This window comes from Cryptococcus neoformans, assembly GCF_000091045.1.
Source record: "Cryptococcus neoformans var. neoformans JEC21 chromosome 8 sequence".
Lineage (NCBI taxonomy): Eukaryota > Fungi > Basidiomycota > Tremellomycetes > Tremellales > Cryptococcaceae > Cryptococcus > Cryptococcus deneoformans.
In genome coordinates this window covers 358,299-380,245 of record NC_006693.1, presented here as the reverse complement: position 1 = coordinate 380,245, position 21,947 = coordinate 358,299, and the positions used below count along the sequence as shown (strand labels likewise).

The window sequence follows — 21,947 nt, the reverse complement described above, 5'->3', positions numbered from 1 at the left end:
ACCAGCTTTATTATTAGGGATGTCCTAAATCCTGTTTTGAATTCCCTAATTGATTTAGTTTAGCCTCTTGTCATTACAAGTTTGGCTGCAAACCCCCCAGCGTCGGTTCCATCATTTCTCGGCCCCGTCGTTGTTCGCGACGATCGAAGAATTGTAGAGACGAAGATCTTTTTTTAATTTTTTTTTTCGTTCCGTTCAATTGTATTACTGGATGGCCACATTTACATGACAGACCGCCTTGCATCATCTATCCCTGGTTTACATTGCCTTTCTTGCAGTATACATATAGACAATCATAAAAATACATTCCTTCCCTCGCCAAACGTATTGATAACCTTTTTTTTCTCCTCCCCTCTCGTACAGATCTTCCAACGATCAATCAATAATACCCTTGTCGGTATCCATCCGGAATCGAAGGATGCACCGCTCCATTAGGCGCGGAAGCTTTTCTATCCCATACTCGGGTTTGCTCAGCAGTCACAGAATTCACAGAACTCATAAAATGCGTAGGGTACACAGGATGAGGCGCAGAATGTCTCCTGTAAGGTTCATACATCTGACCATGAAAATGAGAGGCGTCCGTGGCTTGATTATTCATGGGATGAGCGGATGGTGCTGGCGGCTGAATATGTGGTTCATGACGAGGATACGGATGAGACGGGTAGTGGGTTTGTGGTGGGGTTTGGTAACGGGATGGGTAGCTGGGTTGTAAAGGTTGGTGGTGATAACGGTGTAGCATGGGCACAGAAGCGGGTCTCGGGTAGTATGAGTCGTGTGGTGCTTGATGATTTGCTACCCGCTGAGACGTATCGGATGGAGGAATGGGGTGATGTGGACGACGAGAAATTGGAGGATGAGGTATGGAATGAAGCGGTTGATGCTCTTGCGATGGCGGCTGCGGGTAGAAAACCTGTTGCGGCACCGACTGATGTGTTTGACGATGGAGTCCTAGATCATACGACATCCGGTGAGATACCTGGAGGGGAGGTATGGGGGTGGGGAATTGGCTGCGGGGATGTTGCGGATGAGATTCAGGATGACTTGCAGGATGGAAGTGAAGGTGGTTTGCCGAACGGTGTACAGAGCCATGAGGAGGATAAGAATTGTACGATGCAGGCTCAGGCATTGATTCACGTTGCGGCAATCCTGCCCCTGGATTCAACTTTTTTGACTTTTTCGGGGAAGGATTCAGTATCTCGTCCATCCTCAAAGGCCTCGAATGAGCAGATTGGGCGGGCTGCTTAAATTCCTGCGAGGTCAAATGGCGTTGTGCTTCAGATGGGTCATCTTGAGAAGGTGCACCGTTCGTTTGATCATGGCGACGATTGTTGGCGAAAAGGTGAGTACGGGCTGCGATATGATTATCACAATCAGCGCAGGTCGCAAAACCGATGAGATGCTTTTGGGTGAAGCTCTGACGTACCGTACTCATTTTCCAATAATGGACCTTGCGCAGGCCTGAGATCGATGCTAGACCATGGGAAGATCCCGCCGACGCTGTTCTCAGTCAGCCGTTAACCATTTTGAGACGTCACCACAATTAAACTCACCCCTGAGCGTCGTGCACATAAACTTGCTGAGTCGTCTCCCTAGCTTCAACAAGGGTATATTCTAACGACGCTCCAGTTCTGACCTTGATCTTGATCTTTGACCCTGAGGGAATAGACATCACTTTATCTCTAAATGTCTCTGCTTTTCTCTGTTCCAGTTTTTCTTTCACCTCCTGGAAAAGAAGTTAGCCAGATTATCCTCCATATTACAAAAAAGTTCATAGGCGCGGGCGAAGGACATACTGGATTATGTTGAGGACATAAAAGTTCAACTTTGATATCAATCATCGTCGGGACTTCAGCACCCTCTGGCAAGGGCGGCTCTCCTTCTCTTGGCAACATGGGAGTCTCGACTTCCCAGATTTTGAGATTTGCGACGTCGCTTTCTCGAGCACAAGAGACATGGAAAGCCCGTGGACATTTGCCCTGATAATTGAGTCAGCAAGTACGAACATGATTAATTATCACATACCAAATACAAACCTTCGTGCATTGTATTTTGGCCCCGGTTTTTTGAAGCTTCTTGTCTTTGCACAAAAGACATTTCTTAGGTAAAGTTCAGCATTCCATTGTACTTCTTTTTTAGGGGGGGGGGGGGGGCTTTGCGACTCACTAATTTCCATCGCGCGCTCTCTACGTTCTCTACACCTACAACGAATGTCCCAAGCCCACCAGGGACCTCCCTATCCTCAATACCAACTCCTGGTATGGCCAACGCACAAGAGTGATGAGCCATGACTTCTCCATGACGAGGCTTCCATCTCGCTTTCACAGAATCTGACGGGTCAAAGACAGGTAGAAGATCGTCTCTGGCGAAACCGGGGCAGAAGAGGCAGGGAAAAGAGTTGGGGTCTTTGATGGAGTTCGCTTTTGCTCGTTGCTGATTTGATGAGATGTCGATAACTGCCTTTGGAGTGCGTTTCCCTGGCACTTTTACTGGCTTGGACTGATCAGTCGCCTCGATAACGATCGGAGTATGCGAAGAGACAAGGCCACCGGATGGCGTTTGCGAATCCGGTTTAGCTCTTTTCCTCGGAGTGTGGTTATCGCCCGCCGAAGGCCTTCTGTGCTGCCTTTTTTTATTCCGCTCTTCTGCGATAGCGCTGAGAAGTTCTTCCTCGCCTTGGAAGCGAACGGCATCCTTAGCCAACATCTCGTCGACATCAATCCGCACACTGCGCCACTTGTCAATTTCAATCACCTCGAGGCCATACAAGAGCCGCAGGCTTACCTGTGATTCACACAATTACACGCTTTCGCCCTCCTTCCCAACTCGACCCAGCTATCCAAAGCAAAATTCACGCTCTCGGCGCAATTAAATCCCATGTTGAAACCGGCATGATATCCCCGTGGATATGTGATAACGAATTCGCCTTGATTATGGACCAGCATATTGACGCGCATACCATCACTGGCAAGACGATAGGGCGAGACAGCGAAGGATTTATGTCGGAGAAATTGATCACAGTTGCGAGCATCTTCGGGGAAGTATCCTGATTTGCGTTAGGAGGTTTTCACTTTGGGCTCGAAAGTGCATTAATGACATACCTTGCAAGATGCGTTCAAAACGTTCCGCTTGCTGCTGCGGTATAGCATACCAGAATTTGGGCGCACCAAAGTGGATATAATTTATTGAAAAGAGGTCCATCTTTTATGGGCGTTAGCTCGATTCCCCCTTTTTCGATAGAATACGACCTACATCTTCGACGTGCCACGCAAAGGAAGCACCCCACATTCCAAAGTAAAGATACGGCGCATTCACACCAGGAAGGTGCCTCAAGTCCCACCTGTTAAGAAGATTTGGCAAATGAGCGACATTCCATGGAGTTTTCTCATCCATAAAAAGTGATCCTGTTCCACTATTAATCAGTTGACCGGCATATTGAGATGAAGAATGGAATGACTCACCTTCCATATCGGCACCGTACCAGCTCGGCTCGCCCAGGCCCATGTTTTTCCAGAATCTCCTCTCTAAGGCTACACAAGCCTCCAAAGAGTAGTCCTCTCGACGGGTATTCTCTGGTAGCCAGTCTTCTTTAGGATCGAACGATTCGTACCAAGAATTAATGGATTTCTCGACCATTATGCCCTTCGTACGAGAATCTGGTTCTAAAGATGCAGGTTGACATTCTTGGGGATTGTTTACAAACTCGGTAGATGCTTCATCCTTTCTATCCAAGACCGACGGCGCTTGACCATTAACTTCCTCTTCTTCTTTGATGTCCTCGATCCCCGTCGCCTTCCTTGCCCTGTTCGCCTCCGCCGCCAATCGTTTCTCTCTTCGCTTTTCCTTCTCCTTCCTCATATCATCCCTGACTCTTTGTCTTCTTTCTTCCGCTTCCTTCGAATCTCTATTGGTAGTGCTTCCTACATCTTTTGGTCCCGGGCCCGAGAATTTCTTGTCTTTGCATTTCTTGAACCATTCTTCTACAGTCAACGGACGGCGTTTGTTCCGCACGACGTTGGCTATTCGGAACAGACCCGAAGATCCTATCAGGTTTTGCTGAATAGGATCCGTCACTCGGACGGAAGCGAGACTGGACTTAGTGATGGGAGGCACAGATTCGATCCACTCTGCAGGCGGGATAACCTTGACGATACCGGAATATTGACCCCAAGCCGTGGTCTTGCGTGCATACCCTTCAAAGTCCTGTATTATGGTCAGATATATTAGCATATCATAATCCTTACAAGGGATCTCTTAAAGGTAGTACGAACAAGAAATTCCTCCATGGAAGGCTTGAAGACTGGAATACCTCTCAGAGCATGAGGGTCGTCCTCGGGTGACAACCACCCGTCTCCAATATTTGGTATACCACGAGCAGGTCTACTGCCGTTTGGATTATTCGTGAGTGGAGAGCTGAACAAATGGTTATTTCCTAGTTCCTTTGACCTCCTTGACCATTCTTAGAAGGGAGAATGCTTACAAATGATCTGGTTGTATAAATTTCGGCCCTTCCTTGATTTCCTGATCTTCACCCCCCACCTCACTAGATTCTACGCCTGAGGGTTCTTCTACGCTGGCGTTCTTTTCAGGTACAGTTGGCTCTTGCAGATCTATAGACTTGGTGTTCTCTTCTGTTGGCACTTGACTATTTCGAGAAGCTTGAGGAGTATCTGAAGTGCTTGCTGTAACTGTACCGCTGACCGCTTCTTCAGGGATATTTGTAGGGGGAATCGGTATTCCATTTTGTTGCTCAACCACAGAAGGTATTGAGGTATTTGATATGCTGGCGGCGGAAGATGAAGATGAGGGATGGGAAGGTCGACCTCCACTTGACGGAAGAGCAGGAATTTGCGTTTCCGAAGTCGACATCTCGGTGCTTGGAGAGGCTTATCGAGTTTTGAAGGGGTCGGAGTCAACTGCCATGTATGAACAGTAGGTTTATGGCTGGAGTAGAAAGGTATAAAAGTACAGCAGCTAAAGAGGGGAGAAGCGCAGATGCAAAATGACAGAGATCGACCGATCGACGAATAACTTTGGCTGCTTCGTTCTCGGATGATGTCTTGTCGCCGCTTGTAATAATAAGAAGTGATCTCGTCCTTGGCTCGGCGGCCGCCGCTCCTCCACCACTCAAGTCACGTGATCGTTACAAAAGTCGGCCGCGTGGACTATGGTGCAAATACTAGAAGGCCGGTACTAGTAGCAGTACGTAGTGATACTTATAATCTGGTGGTTCATCCCGTGGTGAAAGCGTTCCAATACCCTGCTCGGATATGTGCTACTGTGCACGTAGGAGATCGATAGTCACGCATGGAGGCCAATGCGTTTGAGCCGATACCAGAATTCACAATTAATCTCAATTCATCTCTATGAAATCAAAGTATTTTCTCTACTCCTCACCAACCTTCTGACTTTGCACTTCTCCAACGCTCTGGCCCTCCCTGATCTTCTGAACGGTACTCTTGCCTGGAAGCACCATTGTAGGGGGCAAGTGGGTGAGGTCGGGAAGGAGAGAGGCGGCAGTCAATCGGGCATTTTGTTGGAGGACCATGCTAGAACACAGACAGAATCAATACCGATCCATGATAAGAAAGATGAAATAGATACTTACTCCATGATGACCAGAGCAGCCATGGTCTCCACGATAGGAACAGCACGAGGAACGACACAGGGGTCGTGTCGGCCCTTGGCAGCCAACACGCCTTCGGAACCATCGTACCTGGCAGTAGACTGTTCTTGAGCGATGGTCGCAGGAGGCTTGAAACCGATTCTAAACATATGCATTAGGCCATGTCACACTGAGGTCGGAGCTTTGAACTTGCCTGAAGTAGATATCCTCGCCATTCGAAATACCTCCTTGAACACCACCACTCCAGTTGGTCACAGTCCTCAACCTTCTTCCCCCGGTCTTTTCATCGACGCCCTCCACGAAAGGATCGTTGTGAAGACTACCAGGGAAAGTGGATCCACGAAGACCCGAGCCGATTTCGAAAGACTTGGTAGAGGGGATAGAAAGCATGGCGTGGGCAAGGACAGCCTCCAGCTTGTCGAAACAGGGCTCACCCAGACCGAGGGGGCATCGACGGATAACACAGGTGATGGAACCACCCAAGGAATCATCCTTGGCCTTGGCAGCACGAATAGTCTCCTCCATCTTTTTGCTAGTCTCTTTGTGAGGGCATCGGGTGATCTCCTTGTCAACTTCCTCTCTAGTAACAGTCTGCACAAGGTCCATGTACGCTTTGCCCAAAACCTCATCCTCTTCGTCGGCGAAAGGCAAAGCGGTCTTGCCAACACTGGCGACAAAGGCAACAATCTCGACGCCAAAAGCCTCCTTCAAGTACTTCTCCGCAATCGCACCAGCCGCAACTCGTCCGATAGTCTCACGCGCGGACGCACGACCACCGCCAGAAGAGGCCTTGACACCGTACTTGGCAAGGTAGGTGTAGTCGGCGTGGGAAGGCCGGGGGTAAAGGTCAGTTTCGGCGTAGTCATGAGGTCGCTGGTCCTTGTTGTGGACAAGAAGGCCGATAGGAGTACCAAGAGTAACGCCGTGCTCGGTACCAGACTGAACGTGAACAGTGTCGAACTCGGATCGCTGCAATTCGCGGTTAGTGTACGCTTTCAGAAATATTTTCAAGGAGGATGAAACAAACAGCAGTAGTAATATCGCTCTGTCCAGGTCTTCTCCTAGACAATTGCGTTTGGATGTCGGCTTCTGTCAATTGAAGTCCCTGGAATAATAAATCAGTAGCCGATCGATTGACAATTTACTGAGGAGCTTACAGGAGGGACGCCGTCAACGATACAGCCGACACTCTTGCAATGGCTTTCGCCGTAAGTGTGTACTCGGTAAAGAGTTCCGAAGCTAGACATTGTCTTTTGAGTGAGAATATAGACGGTGAACGAAAAAATGAGGAGTGAATTCGCTGGATAAAAAACCGGGGCAAGTAGGAATCGAAGGACGATTCTGAATTTTGGAGTCAAAAAAAGGCGGCCATGGCTGGGGATATTTTTACTCAGTCGGTCCGAGGGGACTTTCGGCTCGAGATGCCTCATTGCCCGTTTGCTTTCGTCAATTCTTTTCGAAAACTGACAGCGACAAATAGCCACATATCAAAAACATGCCTCGCCCGGGTCAGCAAGCAGCTCGCAGGAAAAGAGCCCGTGTCTCCACTACTCCCGCTCCATCAACAAACCAAGAGGAGCCAGGCTCCCCCAACCCTCGTGCGCGATGTCTGCCTGTTGCAGACCTCCCAGCCGATTTTGATGGCGTACCAGAAGATGGAGCACAATATCTGGCAATGGTTATGAGGAACAACGAGGAATTACCTTGGTCTACACGAATGGAAGGATGGACACCGGCTGTAGAGAATGAGACGGAAGTCAGACCAGACAGTGGCCAACCGGCTGGTACAAGACATATGGCGTTGCCCCAAGGAAGCTGGGAAGTACTCTTCCCTCTTCATTTCCAAAATTATCGAAAGGCAGGTAATGCGTCACAATCTCCACATTTGGCATAAGCTGACCAGTTAATCTTCTCTGCTCTATCATTATCAGAACTTGGCTGAAAGTTGGCCTCCGTCACCACCTCTACCGTATCCTCAAGAATATCCGCCTTTACCCGAAGCAAATCGACGGTCCGAATGGTACATGTTCATCAATGGTTATTCCATGGAGCAGTATTCGAAGCCATTACAGAGAGGCACGAAGGGCAAAGAAAGGGCTTTTGAGTTGACAGAGGAAGAAGCCATGAATGAAGGAGCAAGCGATAATCAGAATGCCCAAGGAGCCAACGGAGAGTCTTCCGCAGAACTGAAAGGGAAGAGGGGTAAACATAGAGAACCCCTCGTCAGTGTGGTCCAAGGACTAAACTCGGTAAGCTGTCGTTTTTGCGATTAAACATATACCGTGACTAATATGTAACCACAGAATGAAGCTGTCCGAATCCTCTCACATTTTGCCCACTGGCTGACTGAATCTATAACCCAACTTCCACCTCCCTTTCCCACATCACCTGAGCTCCTCCCTACTCAACCAGACGGGCCAATGAATCCTCCTTCTCCTGCATCGTCTTCAACAGCTCGGCCTCCCAATCCATTTCCTCCTCACTACGCGCAGTGGATCTTGGCTCTTCTCATGATTGTCGATTCTCATCTTTCGGGGGGGCAAATATCGACCCTTCGAGATCTTGCACGTGCAGCTATGAGGGTTGCAGGCTGGCGGTGGATTCGTGGGGTCGTAGCGAGGGACGTAAGTGAAGGATGGAAGCTCGGTGGTCAAGGCTGGAGATTGGTGACGGCATCCACAGAGAACGAGGGAGACGAAGAGGAGAACGTAGATGAGATGCTTGCGAGGTGCTGGGTGGTTGTACATGCTGTGGTTGCTGGATGGGCCCAACGAGATTTGCTTGATGATTTGGAAAATCTTTTCAAGTAGGTCTTTGGTGGCTTGGGAGGATAGCTACTACGCATCAAACACCATAATGGAGGCATCGACCAATGTGTAACAGATGATGACGACTATACAGCGTGATGTATTCAACGATAGTCTGACTGGAAAATAAAGATTGTTTTCAGTACCCGCACGACAGTGCAGACAAAAACGGACGGAAAAGTGAGTGGGCATAGGGGTTTGCAAAAGCTATAGTACTCGTAGTGTAAGCCACCTAGATGTTAAAAGCGCTGTATCGGACGCCTGATTTACATCTAGAGTCTGGCCACGAGGGAATATAACGAAAGTGATACACAATGCAGTGGTTGGAGAAGTTATTCATTTGAGTGCTTTGTTTGCTTATATCGACGCGACGCGTTTGGCACAATAATTGTGCTTTTCCCTTCGGATTTGCTTCTTGAGCATCTGCGCGGCGAGTCATCATACGCTGATTGCCGCAGCCACATCCCTCAGTACCGATACTGTCACTCGAGGAGGATCCATTACAGTCATTAATGTCCACCTCCAAATCCCCCTCTCTCGATCTTTGCCTCGCAACCCTCCACGAACTTCTCCACCCCGCACCCATCCTCTCACTCCTCCTCTCGGCTCTCAATCTCTCTGCCCATTTTCAACTGTTTGCACGCCAGCTCTCCTCCGATGCGGGGCTCATAGCAGCTTTTCATGAGAAACACTACCATATTGTGCACGAGTCAAGTATCGATGAGGAAGAGGAGATATCGAAAGGATACTTGTTGGATAGCTCTGAAGGGGAGAAGGTCAAGCATATACGGTATCGGAAAGAAGAGATATTCGATGCCTCTATTCGTTTAAGAAAACATGTAAGCGATAAAAAATTGACTCCATGCTAGGTAGTGACTGACCCGTGGCTAAGCACATTGCAACGTCTCTTGCCATGGTCAAACGGAACCCTCGCCAAGTCAAAGTTCTTATCGACCTGTACTTTCCAGATATCGATCCGGAAGATCACTCCTATCGCAAGAATGAACACCTTTTTCTAAGCTGTATGAAGCGCTCCCAAGCGAGAAAGATGGTGGAAGAGCGGAAAACAGTAATCAAGTGGTACAAAGATGCCATAGAGGTTTTTGAGTAAGTCTTAAGAAACAGCTGGCATCAATTGGCGCCTTCCCGCTCACAATTTCTTTATATAGTGCTCATGAGCCTCCATTACCCTATCGAACGTTCTTTTATGGCGAAACCAGCTCTTTTGCGCATGGAAAGGTGTTGTCCCAGGCTTTATTAGAGGAATGTCAGGAAGTTGTTCAAGAAGCGAGGGATTTCGAAGCTTTGTTGGCCGGTGATGGGTCTTGGCAAGGGGAGAAATGGGCTAGCAGTAAAAGGAAGGGCCGCGATGTCAGACGGGCAAGTACTGGTCACTTATCCAGTTGCTTGTTCAGAAAGCTAATCAATTGAGCAGTATACGATGACAGCCACCGTAACAGACAGCAAGAGTACAAATAGATCTCCCCCCGCCGTAAAGCCCCCACGCCAGCCCCGGATCTCTCTACCTGCCAACCTCGATGTCAATCTCAATTCACCGCCTTCTACCGATAACGATAAACGTACAATATCGCCACCAAGTGATTCTGAAAGTGTGCGTGCCCGGACATTACCCCGTTTATCTTTCTCCTCCAGCTCTATTCGCAAGACAAGTAGTGCACAATTACGAGATGGTCATCAGGCGGATGCGGAGAGGACACCATCGAGAGCGCCGGTACATACTAATGCGCAAAAGGCAGTCTCCTTGATTGGGAAGACGGGTGCGACTTCGCCTCCCCCATCAAGAACGACTTATCCCGAGAAGTCGTCAGAGTCGTCCAGACGTCAACCATGCCATCCAGAAGTGACCGACAAGCGCGTTACATTACCTGCTTCGGCGCCTTTATCCCCTTCATCTCCCCGTACGAAAGCAAAGGAACCTGTAAAACTTAATAAGGAGACGGAAAGTGAGTGGGCGGCAAAAGAGAGGAGAGTAGAAGAAGCTCGTCTGCGGCGGTCTTTAGGTGGAGCCAAATTGGGAGATGGAAATGGAGAGGGAATGGGGATTGATGTTACTCCAGCGATCCCGACCCAGAAGCCAGCGACACCCGCTTCTCCTCAGGCAAAAACGACGTTAGCGAAGAAGAAACGTCCGCGACAGTCGTTCCCGCTTTCAGGACCCGAGTTTTCTCGAGGGACGGGGTCTGGGACTGGAAGCGCAAATAAGCGACCAAAAGTCATCGAGTGAGACAATGGTTAGTTGCAATGCAAGGAAAGCGCCAATCGCTAGCTCAGATACTAAAGTAAAGTAAAGTAGAGAAGTGAATGCATGCATTGGAGATGAGGCTTACGCCAGGGGTAGAAAGAACGGTTATGAAGTTGTGAGCTTATTTACAATCCAGCGGCAGCGTTGCCGCCAGCGGCCTCCCATTTACGCATGGAGTCGAGGACCTTTTCGGCTACTTGCTCAGCAGAGGTAGCTTTCCCGAACGCGTCTACAAATTGACCGAGGGGGTCCATAAGGTAGAAGAAGATACTACGGGCGCAAGTAAGCACTGTGCTGTGTTGTACTGAAAAGGGATGTCATGTGATATTGTGCAGCGCCATAGACACTGATGAAATTTGAGCTCACCTGTGGTCGACGAGATAGTCATCGGCGGCAGTAGCATTAGGAGGTGTGGAGAAGTAAACCCTGTACATTTTACAGGTCTTTTTTACCGCTTCATAGTCTCCTAATAAACCGATCATCCTCGGGTGGAATTCTATTGCACATTTTCAGTTGGAATTAGCTTTTGACCCAAGTAGGTAGCGAAATCGGACATTTTGGAACTCACCTTGAATGTACTTGTTTACCTGTGGTAAAGTATCCCTCGCAGGGTCAACAGTAATGAATATTGGGGTTACGTCGGCCTTCCCAGTAGCCTTGTCAACCATCTCCACCGCTTCACCCATTTTGTCTAATTCTTCGGGACAGATATCGGGACAGTGTGTGAATCCAAAGTAGATTAAACTCCATTTCCCTCTCAAATCTTGTTCAGTAAATGTCTCGCCTTTGTGGGTAGTCAAGGTGAAGGGACCGCCGATTGAAGGTCTACCAACAGACTTGGATGCGTTTTCTTGACGTCGGCGATCTTGCACCTTGGCTTTTTCAGATTCAAAGTACATGTAGAGTCCGACACCAGTGAGGAGGAAGAGGGAGGCAGCTTTCCATGTAAAAGGCTAATTTTTGTGGTCAACCCTCCATCTTGGCAAGTTTCTCTCCTGCAAGATACTCACTCCAACGGTACTTTGGTCACGAGCCTTTTGCTGCTGTTGATCTAGGCCGGATTGGGATGGAGGTGTCTCAGAGGCGAAGCGTCTGGCAAACACGGCTTGAGCTGCAAGGCGAGGGGCTGGAGGAAGAGCCGAGAATCTGGGGAGTACCGCAGTACGGAAAGAGGTGGAAGGGCGAGAGAGTGTCGCTCTGAGGGTGTTCATTGTGGATTATGTATAGATAAGCGAGTTCACTGGAGGAGAAAATGGGATTGCAAGTCCATTCGATTCCTGATTTGTAACTCGCCTGAACGGGCTACTCGAGGAGGACCGACGGAGGAACAACTCGGAATTCTTACATTACGTGATCAAGAGAAACACACCTCCACTTCAGACAAATCACGTGACTCGGGAATTGTTTACCGTTGTATGTTTTTTTGGCCGCCTACAATCTATGATAGATCGATGGCAGCAGTGATAGTACATTGTATCGGAAACCACAATGGACGCTCCCGTACCAGCAGCACCAGCATTCGGCGGATCATGGGCAAAGCTCAATCCCCCTCTTTCTCCATGGATGTAAGTAGCTTCCCACCACATTGCTCAATCCGTCTATTCCTCCCGCTGACATTCTGTCTAGCTTGGATGTCATCAACTCCATGGGTTTCAAGAATATGACTCCTGTTCAAGCAGGTACTATTCCGAGAGCGGTAAAGAATCAGGACTGCGTAGTGGAGGCTGTTACTGGCTCTGGTAAAACTTTGGCGTTCACGATCCCCGTCTTGGAACGATTGTCAAGGCGAGAAGAACCGTATAAGAAGGGCGAAATTGCCGCCATTGTTGTTGCACCTACACGGTTTGTCGCTTTTTCTAATAAATTGGCTTTCTAACTCATATGTTTCTTCTCTTAGGGAATTGGCCACTCAAATACATGCCGTCTTCCATCACTTCCTGTCTTCTCTCATCCCTCCGGAAAGTGAAGAGGAGACTGGCGATGTTGAAGCTCATGCCCCACCTTTTGCCTCATCATCACGTTCACCATCTCCTCAAACCCCTGATAAACCTCTGTTCCCTCTCCCCATGCTTGTAACCTCGGGAACTCCGACTCCCTATGAGACTTTTCAGTCCACCCATCCATCGATTCTCATCGGTACCCCAGGACGTCTCGCCGCATTTCTCCTCAACCCTCGTGGCCTGGCTATAGTTCGAGTATCAGAATTGGATGTTCTTGTCCTCGACGAAGCTGACAGGCTGTTGTCAAGTCCTGATCACAGGAGAGATGTTGAGAGGATTATGCGTCATCTACCCAAGCAGCGCCGAACCCATTTGTTTTCGGCTACCATGACCGATGCTGTGGAGGAGATGATAGGGTTGGGCCTTCGTAATCCGGTCAGGATCGTTGTCAATCTGAAGGATAAGAGGAAAGATGGGGAAGAACCCAAAGAACGCAGGACTCCTATGGCGTGAGTTTCTCTTACGGATATGTTTGTTTGTCTGTGTTCTGATTGCTTTGTTAGTCTCCAAAATACATACCTTGTCTGTCGGCACGCCGAAAAAACTCTGCAGCTTATCCGCCTCCTCCTCTGCGAATCCACAAAGCACGAAAGATCCAAATTTATCGTCTACTTCTCCACTTGTGCTGCTGTCGACTACTTTTATCGCATTCTCTCCCGCCTCCCATCGCTCTCAAAATTCCATCTGACGTCTTTCCACGGTGAACTGCCGCCGAAGATTCGAGAGACCGCGCTTTCAACATTCACATCGCATCCCTCATCCCATTTATCCCCGGCAGTCCTTCTATGTACGGACGTAGCGGCAAGAGGCGTGGATTTCCTGGATATAGATGTTGTAATTCAGTATGATGCGCCTACGGACCCCAAAACGTTTAGTCATCGAGCTGGAAGGACGGCCAGAGCTGGAAGGCGAGGAAAGGCAGTTGTTCTGTTAGGTAAAGGTCGTGAAGAGGATTATGTCGGTACGTTCCAGTCCGCAAATGCAGAATTGATGAAAAGAAAAAGGCAAAAAGCTCAAAGGTCCATTTTAGATTTCCTGAACATTCGTAAAATCCCCTTGACCAAGCAACCATATATCAACGCTTATCTAGAAGAAGTTGACACTCCCCAAGCCCTCGACCCTGAAGCCACGACTCTTCTTCACTCAATCCGTCAAATCATCCTCACCGACCGTGAGCTCTCTGACAAAGCTGCAAAGTCATTCGTCTCCGCATTCAGGGCATACTCGAAACATGAAGCTTCGTTCATCTTCCGGACTTTGGACTTTGATTTCAACTCTCAAGCGATTAGTTTTGGGTTACTGAGATTACCAGCCATGCCGGAGATCAAAGATTGGAAAAAGAAGAAGGAGGCAGAGAGACAGAGACTGGAGAAAATCAAGAGCGAGGGTGGGGAAGTAGAGGAAAAGGAAATCATTGAGTGGGAGGATGCTGGTGTAAACGTAAGTTCTCCTATCTCATCATTATTCCTGTTGCAATATAGAGGAAGGAAGGGGCGCTGATGCTCTTTTCAAAAGTGGGATACTTTCGCCTACGCATCAAGACAACGCGAAGCCGCTCGTCTTGCCACCCTCGCGCAAAGAGCTGACAACCAATCATCCAATGATGCGGCTAGAGCCGAAGCCCGAGCCAAGCGAAAGATAAAGGCAGAAATGCGAGAAGCATGGTCCGAACAAAAAGAACGAAAAGTGAGAAAGGAAGAAAGGAAGGAGAAGAAGGATGCAAAGAAAAAGTATGAATGGGAGTTGGAGCAGGCTAATGGTGAGGGGGATCGACAGAGTGATTTGGCGAATATCGCCAAAGCGCAAGCAGAGAGGAAGAAGAGAAGAGAAAGGGAAGAAGAGAGCTGGGATGAAGAGATTGGAAAGGAGTATAAGAGTCTAAAGCGAGAGATCAAGGAGGAAAAGTCTGTCAAGGAGTCGAGTAAGGGAGGAGCGGGTGGAGGAGGTATAGGTGGTGGTATGTTTGATGATCTCGAGTAATCTTTCATCCATTTTTCTTTTCAGGATTTTGATTTCGCATAAATCGAAAGAGTTGTATATATACGATGCGAAATCAATGTTATCAACATGACGTCGTGAGCAAAACCTATTTATCGTGATACAAAATGGCTCGTTGCGAAAAAGAAACAATAAATGGACATCTAAGGATCTTGTCTATTCACCCCATCACACAAGCCCAAGCAACCTCACGACCACGGGTTATCTTCTAAATCCAGACTCATCGCGTGCTTTGGAGGCTCGACAGTCAAACTTGTCTCCACGTGATCCACCACTTCCTTAACGCCTGTCTGTATCTCATCCTTTGTCATCACATGAGGATCATGCGCATACACTTCCTGTATTTCCTCAATTCTTCCTCCTATTCCTCTCCTCCTCTTCATTGCACCTGCATTCGTATCCGTCTCTGGTATCTCGTCAATGATGGTTTTGCGATACACATGAGCAGGGGCATTCGTCTGCGGTTCTCCTCGTCTACGTTCGCGTTCCCGAGCGGCTTCAACGGCTTCGTAATCTTCCTTGACCAGATCGACCGCGTCGGCGGGTAATTTTTTTGTGGTTGACGGCTTAACTGAATGTTCAGAATCTGAGTCAGAGTTGTGGCTGGAGTTATCAGGGTGATTGAAGCTCATAGATCTGTCGCCTTGAGTCTCTCTGTTCTTGACACCCTCTCCGTCCTCATCGTCATCATCATCATCATCCCCAATGGAAAAAGGGGACGAAGAGGAGCCTACACCCGTTGTCGCGCCCGTGCGTGTAACCCAAACAGGTGGACTTTGTCTCTGTCTCTTTTTTTTAATAGCCCTTCCCTCCTCCTCCTGCCGCACGACGCCTTCATCATCAGCCTCATCAAAGTCTGCCGGATGTCCATTTCCGTTTCCGTTGCGAGTTGATGATGATGAAGAGTTGAAGCGTTGTACGGATGGCGGGTGATCTGCCCCTGTACCGCCTTTGTCAACCCTTTTCGACCCAGCAAATGACAATAATGTCAGACTTACATGTTCCGTACACTTTCCTGCTTTGCCCTTTCCCCTTCCCTTTATCTTTATTTTTACCATTACTCTTACCCTTGGCTGCTGAACCCGCCCTCATTCTCCCTTCCCCCTGCCCCTCCCCACCGCCAAGTCCAGTCCCATCTCTTACCCTCAACCCACTCCTCGTCCATCTCCCCTTCAAAATGCCTTCCTCCTCCTCCCTCCTTTTCCTTCTCGCTTCCTCTTTACTCACATCCACATTCGGGAACCCCGCATACCCTATCCTCCTTGCTCGGTCGTACATTGCATCTTCCATCTCGTCTGCAGAGTGGAAAGTGAGGCTGGGGGCATCCGAATCGTCCGAAGAATCACTGTCGAACATCCGTTCCCCCCCTGTATAGGTGGTATAGCGCCCGGGATCAAGATGCACAACCCTCGCCGCCTGTTGAGGGAGTAATGGTGCATACCCTTCTCTCTCTGCCAACCTCTCATCCACTCTCCGTTTCATACTCGTAATCAGCCCACTCTGTCCCTTCATCCTCGCCTCATCCCCTGGCTTTGGCATCCAATACTTCATCTTCCCGCCTTTCGCGTACCTCAATCCCGCTCTTATCCTCTTTTGTCGACCAACGCCATAATGCAGACCCCCCTCAGCAGGTTCGTAGGCTTGGTATGATACGCCGCGGCCTTTGAATGTGTCGATCGTGTCTTGCCAGACGTCTTTGAACCCAAAGGCATCGCGGAAAGCATAGATGAATGGAAGACGGGCCGCATAGACGAGGTTGTGGTCAATATAATCGCTGGCTTGGAATGCGTATTGCTGGATGCGTTTTGAACATCAAGATTAGGGAGGGAATAAAAAGGGAATGGTGGCTTGAAAGGACTTACATGAGCGATAGCGAAGATTGGCATCTCGAAACAGATCAAAGAGTCCACAAGAGCAAGAGACATGTGTTCAGGATCCGTATACGGCCCAACTATCCTCATCAAAATTAGCTTGGCCGATCATTGAGCTCATATCTTAGCCTGGGACTAACCTTTTCTGATGGCGCCCATGGCTACGAGTAAGGATATACCGATACTTTGCCAAAAAGAAAAGAACAGAATTCCTTTGACACAGAGGAATTTGGCTACAGAAGAGACTTAATTCTAAGGGTCATGAAGCCTTGGGGGGAAATAAACACTACTTACGAACTGGTCTGAAGGGTTTCAAGTCTTTGTTTACCGCAACCCAGAACATAGCTAAACAACTATTGTGCCGGCCACTGTGGTCAGCCTAACTGATTTCTAATCCCCCCGCCATCCACCCTAATTTTGGCTTTTGGAGCATTAGGCTTAAAAGGAAAAACTCACTAGAGGCTCAGACAGATACTGGTATTGTATGCAATACTGACATACGTGTATCCTGAATCAGCGGCGAATCTGCCTTCTTGGTAGGTTCCAGTGGCTTTGAGAGCTACAGTGGCAAGCACTAACAAAGGCTTCACTTGCACATATTCTACAAAGCGTTATATGTATAAGCTTGTTGTTTAGTTTGCTAGTCCAGCCTAAATCGATGGGCGATTGATTGCGACTGTAATTGTGACAATGAATATGACTTACGAAGCACACCCCGTTTCAGGTTCAAAAGTACCCATGGATCACTAACATCCATTGGCTGAAGAAAGATGTTTACAGGAAATGGATGAGGTATTGGTGGGCGTCCATGGAGTATTATAAGGAGAGAGCGTTCACCACCAAGATACGTAATGAGGAGTTGAAGAAAGGTGTAAATCACAAACGCCTAAAGCTGTGTAAGCTATCTCTAGTCGCCACAGATAGAGAAAGCATATACCTCGTATAGATCACGAATGGCGTCAATGAAGAATGCAGCCTCAAGTGAGAACAAAGCTATGAGAGAAGATATGGCATAGAGGGGAACCCTGTGACAGACGGAATTTGTTAGCGAACTTCATGAATATTTTGGGTCTGACGAACATCACCATGATTCTCACTACTGCCCTCTGCAATGTCGGCTTTCGATAATTCTTCAATTGGAGAACGATGGACATCATAGATATCGCAGTAGCTACAGCGACGTTGCGGGTGAGTGACAAGATGTCCTGCTGGGAACGACGAGGAGGAAGTTACGGACCAACTGCTGTGAATATTCCAGACATGGCGAGGAGCCATGCTGGGAGATGGTTCCCTGCACCTGTGTCTGTGTCGCCTTGCTGTATTGTTGTGGACATGGACGGTATGGTGCATGCTGATAGAGTGATAAGATAAATACGGGTCATTGTCACTGTGGGCTACTCGGCGGCCGGGGCGGAACCTGTTTTTGGTCGGTCCTCTTCTCGCGACACTCTTCCTCGCTCGTTATAATATGGAATACTAATCTCTCTTTCTCCTGCACATCTCCGTCGCAACACCCACACCAGTTCCAGATGATTCCAAGACGACACCACTTCAAGCCGGCTCCCCAACCAACAGTACAAGTTCTCCAACCTCCGGACGAAGATGCCCCCTCGCTCACAATCACTATGCTCGGCGCAGGCCAGGAAGTGGGCAGGTCCTGTTGTGTCATAGAGCACAGAGGAAAGAAGATTGTATGCGATGCCGGCCTGCATCCAGCACAGCCTGGTATAGGAGCTCTACCATTCATCGATGAACTTGATTGGTCGACTGTGGATGCGATGTTGATCACTCAGTAAATCCTGTCCAAAATTTCGAGCCTGTCACATATATGAGCTGACCGCCTATTTGTTAGTTTTCATGTCGATCATGCAGCCGCTTTGCCGTATATCATGGAGAAGGTATACTTTGGTCTTTTGAGATCATGGTGGAAACTTGCTGACAGTATATCACAGACCAATTTCAAAGACGGTAACGGCAAAGTGTACATGACGCACGCTACAAAAGCTATCTATGGATTGACCATGATGGACACTGTGCGATTGAAGTAAGTTCAATCTCTCTTTTCGACTCCCATCCACTCCTGACCCATATTATCCCTTGCAGCGATCAAAATCCAGACACTTCCGGTCGCCTATACGACGAAGCCGACGTCCAATCATCCTGGCAATCCACCATAGCAGTCGACTATCATCAAGATATTGTTATCGCTGGTGGTCTACGTTTCACCCCCTACCATGCCGGCCATGTCCTTGGAGCGTCCATGTTCCTCATCGAGATTGCTGGGTTGAAGATCCTGTATACAGGAGACTATTCAAGGGAGGAGGACCGACATCTGGTGATGGCGGAGATTCCACCCGTGAAACCTGATGTGATGATTTGCGAGAGCACGTTTGGCGTGCATACATTACCAGACAGGAAGGAGAAGGAGGAACAATTCACAAGTAAGCACCATCAAGAAAATTACCCTTTCTTCGTTTGCCTGACTAACGCGAATGATCAATAACAGCGTTGGTCGCCAACATTGTCCGAAGAGGTGGCCGATGCCTCATGCCCATCCCCTCCTTCGGAAACGGCCAAGAACTCGCCCTTCTCCTCGACGAATACTGGAACGACCACCCCGAACTTCAAAACATCCCTGTCTACTTTGCATCCTCTCTTTTCCAACGCGGCATGCGTGTCTACAAAACCTACGTCCACACTATGAATGCCAATATCCGATCACGGTTCGCCAGGAGAGATAACCCCTTTGACTTTAGGTTTGTCAAGTGGTTGAAAGATCCGCAGAAGCTTAGAGAGAATAAGGGTCCTTGTGTGATCATGTCTTCACCTCAGTTTATGAGTTTTGGACTCAGTCGTGATCTGTTGGAAGAGTGGGCGCCGGATTCTAAGAACGGGGTGATTGTCACTGGGTACTCCATCGAAGGTACTATGGCCAGGGTACGTATCATCATTTTTCCCCTTTCTTCCTGGTTTCAATCTGCTCTTCTCTGACAAAAAAAATCATTTTTAGACTCTCTTGAGCGAACCGGACCACATCGAATCCCTCAAAGGAGGCAACGTCCCCCGCCGCTTAACAGTTAAAGAAATCTCTTTCGGCGCTCACGTCGATTATGCTCAAAATTCAAAATTCATCCAAGAAATCGGTGCTCAGCACGTTGTCCTCGTGCATGGAGAGGCTTCGCAGATGGGAAGATTGAGAGCGGCGTTGAGAGATACATATGCGGCCAAGGGGCAGGAGATTAATATCCATACGCCAAAAAATTGTGAACCTCTGACTCTTACTTTTAGACAAGAGCGGATGGTCAAAGTGAGTATTCTCTTTCCCCTTCCTTTTGAAACACTTCCCCCCTCATCAGATAATTCGTTAATCACTCAAATTCTCCGCCAGGCTATTGGCTCCTTAGCAGCTACTCGCCCTGAACACGGTACCTCCGTCAAAGGTCTTCTCGTTTCCAAAGATTTCTCTTACACTCTCCTTTCCCCGGCCGATTTACATGATTTCACTGGCCTCTCAACGAGCACGATCATCCAAAAACAGGGAGTGGCGATAAGTGTAGATTGGGCGGTGGTGAGGTGGTATCTGGAGGGGATGTATGGGGAAGTGGAGGAAGGTGTTGAGGAAGAGGGGAAAGCTGCTTTTATTGTGAGTATTTTGTTCTCATTTATCTAATTATATTAGTTTTTCAATTTCCAATATACATTTGCCTTAAACATAATAAACTTCCTTTTCTGCCAATCTATTCTGGTCTGGTGAGCTGATTGAAACTATCTTTCCCAATAGATAATGAACGGAGTTCAAGTGGTGCAGATATCTCCAACCGCCGTAGAACTACGATGGAAGTCAAGTTCAAGTAACGATATGATTGCCGATTCGGCTTTGGCTTTGTTGTTGGGTATAGATGGGAGCCCTGCTACAGCTAAGCGTAAGTGTATTTTTCTTCTATTCATCTATACTGTTGTATACTACTTGCCGCCAGGTGCGGGGGCTGATTTGCTTTCCGGGGATGTTTAGTCACCGCATCACCAAACAAACACGCTTGCAACCATTCCAATTCCCATTCCCATACCGACCTGTATCCCCACACCTACCCGGGCGACAAGTCCGCTAAAGACGTAGCTTCCAACCCCGAATTTGAGAGATTACGCATGTTCCTCGAAGCGCATTTCGGGCATGTAGAGGGACCGAATTTGAGACCACCTCTTCCTCCGGGAGCGGATGGGGATGGAAATGATGATAAGGACAAAGATGGGGACGATTGGTTGACTATGGATGTGAAGCTTGACAATCAGACAGCGCGGATAGATCTAATTTCCATGGTAAGTCTTCAAGCACTGACTTTTCCTTTTTAATCAACGCTCTGTCATGTTTAGCTGACACTTCCGTCTCTCTCTCTGCCATTAGCGTGTGGAGTCTGAATCAGCTGAGCTTCAGAAACGGGTGGAAACAGTGTTGGAGATGGCGTTGACGACTGTCAAGTCTCTGTCACAAACGTTTTTGGGAGGGGGGCTGGACGTTGATATGGTGAAAGTAGAGCCTAACGAGAGCGATAGTTGAATGTAGCATCGTTTGCATGGATTCCAAACCTTCCACTGAGGATTCAACATTGAATGGATTAGCAAATAGTTAAAAACGATGAGGATACTCTAACGGTCCTACAATAAGAACTGCATTCTTTATGTCGTACAACGTCGTTATCAAGTAAATATGGGGAATTATAAAAGACCCAAAAAATTGCGCTACTTTGATAGCTATCCACTCTCATTCGTTATTTTTTGTTGGTAGCCCGTTAATCTTTCCACCTAAAGAATTTTTTACTGCTTTCACACCAGCTCCGCCTCCACCATCGCCATCACCATTGCTTTCGCCTTGATCATTGTCTTTACCGTTTACCGTAATATCTCCTTCATCAATGATACTCAACTCCCTCCTCGATCTAGCAGTCCCATTCCCCATATCGGAAACACCAGAAGTCCCGGAAGATCCAGAAGCATCTTCAAGCCATGTATCATGCTGCCCAAACACTGATTCACTGTTTGGTCCTGGTTCCCTTGGCGCAGGCGATAACCTGGTCGGTGTACCGTCAACATCTGACGGAGAAGAGGGACGACCAGAGGTTGTAGCGGACATGGGCGGAGGTGAAAGGACGCGGGGGAGGTTTGGGGTAGGTGATTGAGGTGCGCTAGAGTCTAAAAGGCTCAATCTACTCCCAAAATCAGTAACGGGCTTGAAGTGTGATCGTGAGGATAATTTACGGAGCTAGTACACTAAATATTTGCCCCTCTTCTTTTGGTGGTCCGTAGGCGTCGAACGGGTCGGGTATGGACATGACCATAGGTTCGAGTATCGGATCACTCGCTTTCCCAGCAATTTTCTCGTAGAAATCA

At 48.3% G+C, this 21,947-nt stretch overlaps 9 protein-coding genes across 9 annotated transcripts in view; 4 read left to right on the top strand and 5 right to left on the bottom strand.

The window, feature by feature from the left end:
- Positions 1–214: 214 nt before the first annotated feature.
- Positions 215–5,035, bottom strand: CNH02640 (specific transcriptional repressor, putative). Its single transcript, XM_024657707.1, has 12 exons — positions 4,478–5,035; positions 4,269–4,410; positions 3,459–4,200; positions 3,250–3,401; positions 3,099–3,198; positions 2,782–3,043; positions 2,164–2,725; positions 2,034–2,096; positions 1,794–1,976; positions 1,551–1,723; positions 1,424–1,497; positions 215–1,350 (listed from the first exon to the last, which is right to left on the bottom strand). The coding sequence occupies exons 1-12, from the start codon at positions 4,864–4,866 to the stop codon at positions 380–382; spliced, it is 3,813 nt and encodes a 1,270-aa protein (XP_024513425.1). The 5' UTR covers positions 4,867–5,035; the 3' UTR covers positions 215–379.
- A 305-nt stretch (positions 5,036–5,340) lies between these two features.
- Positions 5,341–6,929, bottom strand: CNH02650 (chorismate synthase, putative). The gene is made up of 5 exons (XM_572438.1): positions 6,781–6,929; positions 6,651–6,728; positions 5,817–6,592; positions 5,606–5,764; positions 5,341–5,546 (listed from the first exon to the last, which is right to left on the bottom strand). Exons 1-5 carry the CDS (start codon positions 6,868–6,870, stop codon positions 5,384–5,386), a joined length of 1,266 nt encoding a protein of 421 aa, XP_572438.1. The 5' UTR covers positions 6,871–6,929; the 3' UTR covers positions 5,341–5,383.
- A 118-nt stretch (positions 6,930–7,047) lies between these two features.
- CNH02660 (hypothetical protein) lies at positions 7,048–8,855 on the top strand. The gene is made up of 3 exons (XM_024657708.1): positions 7,048–7,481; positions 7,555–7,872; positions 7,927–8,855. The coding sequence occupies exons 1-3, from the start codon at positions 7,119–7,121 to the stop codon at positions 8,431–8,433; spliced, it is 1,188 nt and encodes a 395-aa protein (XP_024513379.1). The 5' UTR covers positions 7,048–7,118; the 3' UTR covers positions 8,434–8,855.
- A 6-nt stretch (positions 8,856–8,861) lies between these two features.
- CNH02670 (expressed protein) lies at positions 8,862–10,740 on the top strand. Its single transcript, XM_024657709.1, has 4 exons — positions 8,862–9,269; positions 9,323–9,537; positions 9,600–9,810; positions 9,866–10,740. Exons 1-4 carry the CDS (start codon positions 8,943–8,945, stop codon positions 10,673–10,675), a joined length of 1,563 nt encoding a protein of 520 aa, XP_024513380.1. The 5' UTR covers positions 8,862–8,942; the 3' UTR covers positions 10,676–10,740.
- CNH02680 (h-sco1, putative) lies at positions 9,947–11,968 on the bottom strand. The gene is made up of 4 exons (XM_572441.2): positions 11,704–11,968; positions 11,262–11,646; positions 11,060–11,189; positions 9,947–10,963 (listed from the first exon to the last, which is right to left on the bottom strand). The coding sequence occupies exons 1-4, from the start codon at positions 11,902–11,904 to the stop codon at positions 10,819–10,821; spliced, it is 861 nt and encodes a 286-aa protein (XP_572441.1). The 5' UTR covers positions 11,905–11,968; the 3' UTR covers positions 9,947–10,818.
- A 180-nt stretch (positions 11,969–12,148) lies between these two features.
- On the top strand, positions 12,149–14,768 carry CNH02690 (ATP-dependent RNA helicase, putative). The gene is made up of 6 exons (XM_024657710.1): positions 12,149–12,258; positions 12,320–12,535; positions 12,591–13,142; positions 13,197–13,654; positions 13,724–14,133; positions 14,209–14,768. The coding sequence occupies exons 1-6, from the start codon at positions 12,182–12,184 to the stop codon at positions 14,671–14,673; spliced, it is 2,178 nt and encodes a 725-aa protein (XP_024513381.1). The 5' UTR covers positions 12,149–12,181; the 3' UTR covers positions 14,674–14,768.
- CNH02700 (conserved hypothetical protein) lies at positions 14,669–17,905 on the bottom strand. The gene is made up of 10 exons (XM_572443.2): positions 17,800–17,905; positions 17,643–17,733; positions 17,500–17,587; positions 17,268–17,448; positions 17,019–17,163; positions 16,857–16,915; positions 16,703–16,795; positions 16,554–16,642; positions 15,690–16,485; positions 14,669–15,631 (listed from the first exon to the last, which is right to left on the bottom strand). The coding sequence occupies exons 1-10, from the start codon at positions 17,894–17,896 to the stop codon at positions 14,880–14,882; spliced, it is 2,391 nt and encodes a 796-aa protein (XP_572443.1). The 5' UTR covers positions 17,897–17,905; the 3' UTR covers positions 14,669–14,879.
- Positions 17,906–18,056: 151 nt separating this feature from the next.
- On the top strand, positions 18,057–21,161 carry CNH02710 (hypothetical protein). The gene is made up of 10 exons (XM_572444.1): positions 18,057–18,354; positions 18,415–18,460; positions 18,515–18,606; positions 18,666–19,003; positions 19,069–19,499; positions 19,573–19,869; positions 19,951–20,205; positions 20,344–20,485; positions 20,575–20,879; positions 20,965–21,161. Exons 1-10 carry the CDS (start codon positions 18,092–18,094, stop codon positions 21,115–21,117), a joined length of 2,322 nt encoding a protein of 773 aa, XP_572444.1. The 5' UTR covers positions 18,057–18,091; the 3' UTR covers positions 21,118–21,161.
- A 66-nt stretch (positions 21,162–21,227) lies between these two features.
- The window catches only part of CNH02720 (expressed protein), a 1,719-nt gene continuing 999 nt past the window's right edge, over positions 21,228–21,947 (bottom strand). The window contains exons 5-6 of the mRNA XM_572445.2: positions 21,816–21,947; positions 21,228–21,763 (exon numbers count right to left, since the gene is read on the bottom strand). The exon at positions 21,816–21,947 is cut by the window's right edge and continues 157 nt beyond it. Of these exons, the coding sequence (XP_572445.1) occupies positions 21,322–21,763; positions 21,816–21,947 (574 nt within the window). The 3' untranslated portion in view covers positions 21,228–21,321. The remainder of the gene's footprint in view (positions 21,764–21,815) is intronic.

Bases quoted from the DNA above. Each gene is read 5' to 3' on its own strand.
- CNH02640 (XM_024657707.1), bottom strand. From the start codon at position 4,866: ATGTCGACTTCGGAAACGCAAATTCCTGCTCTTCCGTCAAGTGGAGGT. The intron at 3,402-3,458 runs GTGAGTCATTCC...ATAGTGGAACAG, and splicing joins GTACGGTGCCGATATGGAAG to GATCACTTTTTATGGATGAG. The intron at 1,724-1,793 runs GTATGTCCTTCG...CTTCTTTTCCAG, and splicing joins TATGTCCTCAACATAATCCA to GAGGTGAAAGAAAAACTGGA.
- CNH02650 (XM_572438.1), bottom strand. From the start codon at position 6,870: ATGTCTAGCTTCGGAACTCTTTACCGAGTACACACTTACGGCGAAAGC. The intron at 6,729-6,780 runs GTAAGCTCCTCA...TTATTATTCCAG, and splicing joins TCGTTGACGGCGTCCCTCCT to GGACTTCAATTGACAGAAGC. The intron at 5,547-5,605 runs GTAAGTATCTAT...TCTGTGTTCTAG, and splicing joins GCTGCTCTGGTCATCATGGA to CATGGTCCTCCAACAAAATG.
- CNH02660 (XM_024657708.1), top strand. From the start codon at position 7,119: ATGCCTCGCCCGGGTCAGCAAGCAGCTCGCAGGAAAAGAGCCCGTGTC. The intron at 7,482-7,554 runs GCAGGTAATGCG...TATCATTATCAG, and splicing joins ATTTCCAAAATTATCGAAAG to AACTTGGCTGAAAGTTGGCC. The intron at 7,873-7,926 runs GTAAGCTGTCGT...ATGTAACCACAG, and splicing joins TGGTCCAAGGACTAAACTCG to AATGAAGCTGTCCGAATCCT.
- CNH02670 (XM_024657709.1), top strand. From the start codon at position 8,943: ATGTCCACCTCCAAATCCCCCTCTCTCGATCTTTGCCTCGCAACCCTC. The intron at 9,270-9,322 runs GTAAGCGATAAA...CCCGTGGCTAAG, and splicing joins CTATTCGTTTAAGAAAACAT to CACATTGCAACGTCTCTTGC. The intron at 9,538-9,599 runs GTAAGTCTTAAG...TTCTTTATATAG, and splicing joins GATGCCATAGAGGTTTTTGA to TGCTCATGAGCCTCCATTAC.
- CNH02680 (XM_572441.2), bottom strand. From the start codon at position 11,904: ATGAACACCCTCAGAGCGACACTCTCTCGCCCTTCCACCTCTTTCCGT. The intron at 11,647-11,703 runs GTGAGTATCTTG...CACAAAAATTAG, and splicing joins GTGACCAAAGTACCGTTGGA to CCTTTTACATGGAAAGCTGC. The intron at 10,964-11,059 runs GTGAGCTCAAAT...TTGCGCCCGTAG, and splicing joins GACTATCTCGTCGACCACAG to TATCTTCTTCTACCTTATGG.
- CNH02690 (XM_024657710.1), top strand. From the start codon at position 12,182: ATGGACGCTCCCGTACCAGCAGCACCAGCATTCGGCGGATCATGGGCA. The intron at 12,536-12,590 runs GTTTGTCGCTTT...TTCTTCTCTTAG, and splicing joins ATTGTTGTTGCACCTACACG to GGAATTGGCCACTCAAATAC. The intron at 14,134-14,208 runs GTAAGTTCTCCT...TCTTTTCAAAAG, and splicing joins GGGAGGATGCTGGTGTAAAC to TGGGATACTTTCGCCTACGC.
- CNH02700 (XM_572443.2), bottom strand. From the start codon at position 17,896: ATGTCCACAACAATACAGCAAGGCGACACAGACACAGGTGCAGGGAAC. The intron at 16,796-16,856 runs GTAAGTAGTGTT...TCTCTTCTGTAG, and splicing joins GAAACCCTTCAGACCAGTTC to CCAAATTCCTCTGTGTCAAA. The intron at 15,632-15,689 runs GTAAGTCTGACA...AAGGCGGTACAG, and splicing joins CAGGAAAGTGTACGGAACAT to GGGCAGATCACCCGCCATCC.
- CNH02710 (XM_572444.1), top strand. From the start codon at position 18,092: ATGATTCCAAGACGACACCACTTCAAGCCGGCTCCCCAACCAACAGTA. The intron at 18,607-18,665 runs GTAAGTTCAATC...TATCCCTTGCAG, and splicing joins ATGGACACTGTGCGATTGAA to CGATCAAAATCCAGACACTT. The intron at 19,870-19,950 runs GTGAGTATTCTC...ATTCTCCGCCAG, and splicing joins GACAAGAGCGGATGGTCAAA to GCTATTGGCTCCTTAGCAGC.